The 10,000-nt window shown below is 45.1% G+C and overlaps 1 protein-coding gene across 1 annotated transcript in view; it reads right to left on the bottom strand.

Annotated features, from left to right (window-relative positions):
* Positions 1 to 10,000, bottom strand: part of LOC143748448 (venom phosphodiesterase CdcPDE-like) — a 46,705-nt gene that overhangs the window by 30,848 nt on the left and 5,857 nt on the right. The window contains exons 4-7 of the mRNA XM_077240489.1: positions 3,397 to 3,522; positions 3,113 to 3,173; positions 2,250 to 2,347; positions 1,703 to 1,782 (exon numbers count right to left, since the gene is read on the bottom strand). Of these exons, the coding sequence (XP_077096604.1) occupies positions 1,703 to 1,782; positions 2,250 to 2,347; positions 3,113 to 3,173; positions 3,397 to 3,522 (365 nt within the window). The remainder of the gene's footprint in view (positions 1 to 1,702; positions 1,783 to 2,249; positions 2,348 to 3,112; positions 3,174 to 3,396; positions 3,523 to 10,000) is intronic.

The raw sequence follows: 10,000 nt of genomic DNA, 5'->3' as shown, positions 1-10,000 counted from the left end.
GCCATAAGTGTTTGCAATTGACCCTTCGCTAAGCTCCGCCCTCCTTAGTTACTGTTGCTACGCCTGTCAAGCTTTCGCTTCTAGCACGTTTATTACAGTGTGTGTGCACCGGTGTCAGACATTCCCAATGAGATAATTAGTCAGTTTTGGCGAACATGTGAAATATCTGAGAGAGCAAGACAAAGGGACTGCAGTGTGCATTCAAGCGATATATCCACGGAATAATATGCAACCGATTAGAGAATAATTTAATAAAAATTGAAGCTAAAGCCTATAGTCGCAGCAGCAGCGCCTCATACGCTGACCATTCATATGGGAAACACACAAATCGAGGAACAGCGATGTTCGTGCACAGCAGGGTAAGTGAAATGTGAAACTAATCTAATAATTATAAATCAAACAGTTTATCCATAAATCTTGTGGAATAACACTAACACCGGGAGAGCCGCGATCGGATTGGGTCAAAGTTACTCAGTCAGGACTTAGGCCGTCGATTAACAAAATGCTGAAATATATTTTAAAGTATGTCAGTGAGCCTCCGTCTTGTCTTTAAACGTCTTATTTTACGTTAAAACGTATATTATGAACAAAGAACCGTAATTATTTCCAACTTCCAAGCAACAGGTGTTTTTTGTTAATCGTGTCGACATTTAGTTGTGAATGTGGTCTCCCACTGCTGGATCCACGCCCGTCATTTCTATTAGATTTTCGGGAAGGAAAAAAATTCCACTCCCCCGTCCAAACTTTTAGGATACCGGGTATCAGAATTGCACAATCCATACACACAACGCTTCAGCATGTTTCCCTCGCTCGAAAGCTTGCCAGACCTCCCGCGCCTAGTTACGGTTGCTAAGACACGATTGGCCAGTGGCGGTTTTCGGGCGTGGCTTAGCGAAGGGTCAATTAAAATGTAAAAAGATCATTATTAAACATGATAGTTATGTTAAGCATCATAAATACATTCATTAAGAACATGGAAATAATTTAAATATAAATATATATAATATTTATTACTTCACTTCCTTTGAAATCAAATAACTGTGATTTCATGTTGCATCACTGCATCAACTGGAAGAGAATCAGAATAATATAAATGAAGTTCCAAGTGCCCAACCAAAGGGAACACTAATCACAATAATGGTGAGGAATCTTAGGTTGATTTTAGGAAATATTATTGGCAGATATTGATATTTATATGCATTTTATGTCAGTATCTGCTATTCTGTTGTATAGAACTAATTGATTTACATTACAAGCATCAGTAAATCATATAAATATCAGCATCTGTAGCAAACATATATTTGCTTAGTTTGAGTCTGGATAAAATTGAGCAGGTTTTCCTTCATATTCTCACTATATCATGAGCCATTAAAGCTTGATGCATCAAATATGATACAAAACATTAAAAAACATAATGCAAACTTCTGTTTTGTTCCATTTCAAAAAATTCCATTTTTCGGACTATTATTTCATATGTCAAGCTTCACATGCAGTTTTTGTGATTTTATTTTGTTCAGTGGAAGTCCTTCATATGGAAAGATTGACGCATAGGTTAAAAACACACATGAGTCACGATTATGCAGTATCACTTTTCCTCCAGAAGTTTCTCAGCAGAATCAGAGGAGACGTAAATGGCAAAGTGCGTATGTGAAGTGGGTGAGTGTGTGCGTGTGTGTGTGTGTGTGGGGGGGGGAGGACTCACTGTGGCTATAGAGTAGTGGTTAGGGAACGTCTTACTAGGGAACACAGCCTGCATGAAGGGTGCAGACGTACCACACTTTCCTGAACACACACACACACACACACACACACACACACACACACACACACACACACACACACACACACAGTTTAATACTGAGATTCAATGGATTAAATGAGTGTGTTTGTGTGTGTGTGTGTGTGTGTGTGTGTGTGAGTGAGTGTGTGCATGTGTGTGTACGTGCGTGTGTGAGTGTGCGTGTGTGTGTGTGTGTGTGTGTGAGTATGTGTGTGCGTGTGTGAGTGTCTGTGTGTGTGTGTGTGTGTGTGTGTGTGTGTGTGTGTGTGTGTGTGCGTGCGTGCGTGAGCGCGCGCGCGTGTGTGTGTTAGTGTGTGTGTGTGTGTGTGTGTGCGTGCGTGTGTGTGTGTGTGTTAGTGTGTGTGTGTGTGCGTGCGTGCGTGCGCGCGTGTGTGTGTGTGTGTGTGTTAGTGTGTGTGTGTGTGTGTGTGTGTGTGCGTGCGTGCGTGCGTGTGTGTGTGTGACTCACTGATCTTCTCCAGCACTGGCACTAGTAAGCTCCACGTCTGCAGATATTCGGCTCTTAAACCATCCAGAGAAACCAACAGCAGCGGCTGCCTCTTAAAACTACACAAACACACAAACACACACATCAATAAACAACTAAAAAACTACCTACCAAAAATCTCCTAGTAATCGATCAGTCATCAAACCAGGAGGAGAGAAAATCAGATCACTGCCTTTATACGATTCAACTGATTCACCATGATGTGTTGCAGTGATTCAATTAAATGATTTATGATTGAATTGATTCAGTGGCGTAGTGATTCATTTATCATTTCTTTTTTTATTCTATGACTTTTAAAGGGCTTTTCTTCATCAGTAATTGAATTCAAAGTTGTTGAATGATTGTGATGATTTCACTTTGATCAGACATCTTTTAATGCAGAAATTAATTTGAAGTTTTAAATTTTACTGGGTTGATGTTTTTTTTACCTTGTAAGATCATAAACACTGAGCATAAATCTAATGATAGACTATATCTTAAAACTTCACTGTTTTATTAAATATATTACTAGTTAAAAAGGCTTAAAAATGGTTTGTATTTAAAAATGTAAATGTATTTAAAAGTTTTTTACGTTCTGTTTTGTGTTAAGACATAGGACATATTATTAAACTATATAGTGTGTAGTATGTATGTGTGAGAGTGTGTGTGTGTGTGAGTGAGTGAGTGAGTGTGTGTGTGAGCGAGTGAGTGAGTGAGTGAGTGAGTGAGTGAGTGAGTGTGTGTGTGTGTGTGTGTGTGTGTGTGTGTGTGTGTGTGTGTGTGTGTGTGTGTGTGTGTGTGTGTGTGTGTGTGTGTGTATGAGTGCGTGTGTGTGTGTGTGTCACCTGGCAGGGCATTTGGCTGGGTTCATGTCCACACACTCATCCTGAACCCATTGCGTGTCTCCTGCATCACAAACATTTTGAAGTAGAAAGACGGAAATAATTTTTGTTATAATATTTTTACACTTATTTTTAAATTTTTACACCTACGTACCTATCTGCATAGTTTTGAGTATGCATGTGTTTGGTTTAATGAAAATACAAACCCGAATCAAACTCAATAAACCAACATGAGTCCAAAGCACAGCCTCACAGAGATGGACCTGTTGCTGATAATTAAGACTCACCCTTACAGACGCTGTTGTAGTTTGAGCAACAGTCTCCGGCGTTCAGACAGTCATCAGAACAGTGACACTTACTGTCTGACAGGCGCGTCTCTCCACAGCGCAGCGCCGTACAGTCCCAGATCTGAGCTGTAATACACACACACACACCACCAAACACCACACACATCAGTAACATCACAAACATCACTAACATCACTGACATCACAAACATCACTAACATCAGTGACATCACAAACATCAGTGACATCCCAAACATCACAAACAACACTAACATCACTAACATCAGTGACATCACTAACATCAGTAACATCAGTGACATCACAAACATCACTAACATCAGTGACATCACTGACATCACAAACATCAGTGACATCACAAACATCAGTGACATCCCAAACATCACAAACAACACTAACATCACTAACATCAGTGACATCACTAACATCAGTAACATCAGTGACAACACAAACATCACTCACATCACTAACATCAGTAACATCAGTAACATCACTAACATCACTAACATCAGTAACATCACTAACATCACTGACATCACCAACATCCGTAACATCACTAACATCAGTAAGCAGGATCAACGGTTTCAGCTGCTCCTCCAAGGCCAGCAAGAAGACCGCGAGCTGTTCCGGAGCTGGCTCGACCGGGAGATTCGGGCCGTCCCCAATCCAGCTACGGCCTCGGCCCGCCCCTGCCTCTCAATAAAATGGGGCCCAGGATGATCAGGAGGCGTTCCTGGACCTCTTTAAGAGGTCGGCCGAGGCCCGGGGATGGCCCCAGCGGACTGGCCCCTGCGGCTCATCCCCCTACTGTCAGGCGAGTCGCAGGGAGCCGCCCACCAACTGCCAGTCCAGAATCTCCTGGTCTATGAAGACCTGAGGCGCGCCATTCTCCAGCGGGTCGGCCGGACCCCGGAACAACATCGCCAGCGGTTCAGGTCCCTGGGCCTGGACGAGTCCGGCCGGCCCTTCGTCATGGCGCAGCAGCTCCGGGACTCCTGCCGCAGATGGCTGATGGCCGACGGCGACGTCGAGGATGTCATCAACAAGGTGGTACTGGAACAGTTCATCGCGAAGCTGCCCAAGAAAACCGCGCAGTGGGTCCAGTGCCACCGCCCGACGTGGCTGGACCAGGCCATCCAACTGGCGGAGGATCACATGGTGGCGTGCCCAGGGGTCGGCGAGTCCCTCCCATCTGTCTCTCTCTCTCCCTCTCTCTCTCTCTCTCTCTCTCTCGGCCCCTTCTCTCCCCAAACCTGTCCCCCTTCCCAGGTCTCATGGGGGGCTGATGCCCCGGCCGGCACCTAGGTGGAGAACAGGGCCTCCGGCGGAACCCGTCCCGGCATCCAGGGCCCCACCCAGGGGGACGACGTCGCTCGACCACTCCGCCCCGGTTTCTGCAGCCTCGCGCTCTCCACGCCAATCCCTTGACCCGCTTCCCGCCACTGGGGCGGCGGGGAGGCCTGGGCCGGCCTGTTGGCGCTGCGGGGACCCAGGTCACTTTATAGACCGGTGTCCGGTGATGGAGGTGGGGACACTGATCCGGGTCCCCGACGCGCCGCAGGCTGCCCCCGATCAAGCTGGCCTCTACCAGATACCAGGGAGTGTCAAGGGGGGTACTTATCAGGCTTTGGTGGATTCAGGCTGCAACCAAACCTCCATTCATCAAAGCCTGATTCAACCTGGGGCATTGGATAACAGCCGCATGGTTAGTTAACCCGCACCTCCGGCATCCGCTAATTCTGGGAACGAATTGGCCGGGTTTCAGTAAATTATTGGGGTCTTTGTGCACGAATGCCTCTTGGAAAAAGAAAAACAAGGGGAAGACAGCAGTTGTTCAGGTGGGAGATGCGGAGCCGGGACATCTGGCTTCTGCTGCTGGGGAACGGAGTGATCTGGAGAGAACCATCCTCACAGAGCGCGATGATTTTCCCTTGGAGCAGTCCCAGGACGAGACATTAAAACGTGCGTTTGATCAGGTCCGTTCTATCGACGGCCAGGTACTCCACCCAGACCAACCGCTCTCTTACCCCTACTTTGCTATTTTAAAAGATAAGTTGTATCGGGTGACCCAAGACACCCAATCAAAAGAAGATACAACACAGTTGTTAGTTCCTAAGAGCCGCCGGGAAATGCTTTTTCAGGCGGCTCACTGTAATCCAATGGCCGGGCATTTAGGTCAAACGGCGACACTAAACCGTCTCATGGTTCTTCTGGCCGGGCATTCACGAGAACGTGCGCAGGTGGTGCGCGTCTTGTCGTGAATGTCAGTTGGTGAATCCACCGCCCAATCCAAAAGCACCATTGTGCCCCCTTCCATTAATGCAGGTCCCCTTCGAACGAATTGGTATGGACCTCATCGGGCCATTAGAACGGTCAGCACGTGGGCACCGCTTTGCGTTAGTCCTGGTGGATTACGCAACGCGGTACCCCGAAGCAGTCCCGCTCCGTAACATTTCTGCCAAAAGTGTTGCAAGCGCGCTCTTCTCGTTAATCTCCCGGGTGGGAATCCCTAAGGAGATTCTCACCGATCAGGGCACGGCGTTTATGTCACGAACTATTCGCGAGCTTTACGAATTATTGGGCGTTAAATCGATTCGCATTAGCGTCTACCACCCACAGACAGATGGGCTAGTGGAACGATTTAATCGCACTTTGAAGTCCATGATTCGGAAGTTTGGTCACGAAGACGCCAAAAATTGGGATAAGTGGCTAGAACCCCTCTTGTTTGCTGTACGCGAGGTCCCCCAAGCCTCCACGGGGTTTTCCCCCTTCGAGCTTCTCTTTGGGCGTCAGCCCCGCGGGGTGTTGGACGTTCTTAGAGAAACTTGGGAGGACGGACCATCCGCTAGTAAAAACGAAATTCAGTACGTCTTGGACCTGAGAACAAAACTCCACACTTTGGGGCGGCTATCAATGGAGAATTTGTTACAGACCCAGGGCAGACAGAGTCAGCTGTACAACAGGGGGGCTAGACTTCGTCAATTTGCACCGGGAGATAAAGTACTTGTATTACTCCCTACTTCCAGCTCTAAATTACTCGCCAAGTGGCAAGGACCGTTTGAGGTCACATGGCGGGTTAGTGATCTCAATTATGAGGTGGTTCGAACAGATAGGGGCGGAGCACGTCAAATTTATCATCTCAACCTCCTCAAAAAGTGGGTTGAGGCCGAGTCAGTGATGCTGGCGACGGTAGTGAGCGGAGAGGAGGATCTCGGGCCAGAAGCGAACACAAAACCACAATCTCTCGCGCTGGCTCTTGGTGGAGATCACCTCTCACCCTCCCAGCTCACTGACATTAAAAATTTACAAGCTGAATTTGCTGATGTGTTCTCGCCCCTGCCTGGCCGAACGGACCTCATTCAGCACCACATTGAGACGGAACCGTGTGTGGTGGTGCGCTGCCGCCCATATCGTTTACCTGAACACAAGAGATAGGTAGTTCAGAACGAATTAGAGGCTATGCTGGATATGGGGGTAATAGAAGAGTCCAGCAGTGACTGGGCGAGCCCGATAGTTTTGGTTCCGACGGCTCGGTCCGGTTCCGTGTAGACTATAGAAAGGTGAACGCGGTGTCTAAGTTTGATGCTTATCCAATGCCGAGGGTTGACGAATTGCCTGATCGCTTGGGTATTGCTCGTTTTTATTCGACACTGGACTTAACAAAGGGTTATTGGCAGATCCCCTTGTCTCCTATGTCCAAAGAAAAATGAGCTTTCACAACGCCGTTTGGTTTATACCAATTTGTCACCCTTCCTTTCGGATTGTTCGGGGCTCCTGAGACTTTTCAGCGTCTGATGGACAAAATTCTCCGGCCGCATGCTGCATATGCCGCTGCCTACTTGGATGATATTATCATCTATAGTAATGATTGGCAGCGTCATATGCAGCATTTGCGTGCTGTCCTGAAGACGCTGGGAAGGGCGGGGCTCACGGCCAACCTGAAGAAGTGTGCGATTGGGCGTGTGGAAGTAAGGTATCTGGGCTTCCACTTGGGTCACGGACAGGTGCGTCCCCAAATTGATAAGACGGCAGCGGTTGCGACCTGTCCAAAACCTAAGACCAAAAAGGAGGTTAGACAGTTCCTGGGGCTAGCGGGTTATTACAGAAGGTTTGTGCCTAATTATTCGGACCTCGCTAGCCCGCTGACTGATCTAACTAAAAAGGAGGCACCAGATACGTACCAGTGGATGGAGCAGTGTCAGCAGGCTTTCACCCGGATAAAGGCTGCTCTGTGTGGCGGGCCGCTTTTACATGCACCTGACTTTTCTCTCCCTTTCATCCTACAGACAGACGCATTGGAAAGGGGGCTGGACGCGGTCCTGTCCCAGGAGGTGGAGGGTGAAGAGCGGCCGGTGCTGTACATCAGTCGAAAGCTCTCTAAGAGAAGCTCCTGGGACTCGCACGCGCCACGCAGCCGGAACCCGCAGTGTACAAACGGATTGTAAAGAGTTTTTGACTTAATGGACTGAGTTATTTATGCAACGGGAAGAGTGGTCCTTTGACTGAACCTTGAGAGCTGGAGAAATACAGCGAGAGCTGGTACAGCGGGCAGAGTGTTTTTCGTATTTAAATGCTGTAGTGCTACACTACGGTGAAGGTGCACAAGCGCACCTTTCTTTTGTTCTTTTATTGTTCTAAATAAAGTGCGAGTCCTAAGTTCGCCGACCCTGTCTTCTTCTTCCTTCACCCACATACACTGAAATTGACTACAATCACAAACTGTAACATCACTAACATCAGTAATATCACTGACATCAGTAACATCAGTAACATAACTAACATCAGTAACATCACTAACATCACTAACATCAGTAACATCACTGACATCTGTAATATCACTAACATCACTAACATCACTGACATCAGTAACATCACTGACATCAGTAACATCAGTAACATAACTAACATCAGTAACATCACTAACATCACTAACATCAGTAACATCACTGACATCAGTAACATCACTAACATCACTAACATAACTGACATCAGTAACATCACTGACATCAGTAACATCAGTAACATAACTAACATCAGTAACATCACTAACATCACTAACATCAGTAACATCACTAACATCAGTAACATCACTAACATCACTGACATCAGTAACATCAGTAACATCAGTAACATCAGTAACATCACTGACATCAGTACCATCAGTAACATCACTGACATCAGTAACATCAGTAACATCAGTAACATCAGTAACATCACTGACATCAGTAACATCAGTAACATCAGTAACATCAGTAACATCAGTAACATCACTGACATCAGTAACATCAGTAACATCACTGACATCACTAACATCACTAACATCAGTAACATCAGTAACATCACTGACATCAGTAACATCACTGACATCAGTAACATCACTAACATCACTAACATCATAAACATCACTAACATCAGTAACATCAGTAACATCAGTGACATCAGTGACATCAGTAACATCAGTAACATCACTAACATCACTAACATCATAAACATCAGTAACATCACTGACATCAGTAACATCACTAACATCACTAACATCATAAACATCACTACATCAGTAACATCACTAACATCACTGACATCACTAACATAACTAACATCAGTAACATCAGTAACATCACTGACATCAGTAACATCACTGACATCAGTAACATCAGTAACATCAGTAACATCACTGAAATCAGTAACATCACTAACATCACTGACATCAGTAACATAAGTAACATCAGTAACATCAGTAACATCATAAACATCACTAACATCACTAACATCAGTAACATCAGTAACATCAGTAACATCACTGACATCAGTAACATCAGTAACATCACTGACATCACTAACATCACTAACATCAGTAACATCACTGACATCACTAACATCAGTAACAACGGTAACATCACTAACATCACTAACATCAGTAACATCAGTAACATCACTGACATCACTAACATCACTAACATCAGTAACATCACTGACATCAGTAACATCACTGACATCACTAACATCATAAACATCACTAACATCAGTAACATCACTAACATCACTAACATCACTAACATCAGTAACATCACTAACATCAGTAACATCACTGACATCACTAACATCATAAACATCACTAACATCAGTAACATCACTAACATCACTAACATCAGTAACATCACTGACATCAGTAACATCACTAACATCACTAACATCACTGACATCAGTAACATCACTAACATCACTGACATCAGTAACATCACTAACATCAGTAACATCACTAACATCACTAACATCAGTAACATCAGTAACATCAGTAACATCAGTAACATCAGTAACATCAGTAACATCACTAACATCAGTAACATCAGTAACATCAGTAACATCAGTAACATCACTGACATCAGTAACATCACTAACATCAGTAACATCACTAACATCACTAACATCAGTAACATCACTGACATCAGTAACATCACTAACATCACTAACATCAGTAACATCAGTAACATCAGTAACATCAGTAACATCAGTAACATCAGTAACATCAGTAACATCACTGACATCATTAACATCACTAACATCAGTAACATCACTAACATCACTAA

Source organism: Siphateles boraxobius, unplaced genomic scaffold (genome assembly GCF_051911475.1).
Source record: "Siphateles boraxobius isolate OS27281-9 unplaced genomic scaffold, OSU_SipBor_1 234, whole genome shotgun sequence".
In the NCBI taxonomy this organism is placed as follows: domain Eukaryota; kingdom Metazoa; phylum Chordata; class Actinopteri; order Cypriniformes; family Leuciscidae; genus Siphateles; species Siphateles boraxobius.
The sequence above is the reverse complement of the archived record's forward strand: the minus strand, read 5'-3'. Positions and strand labels throughout refer to the sequence as shown.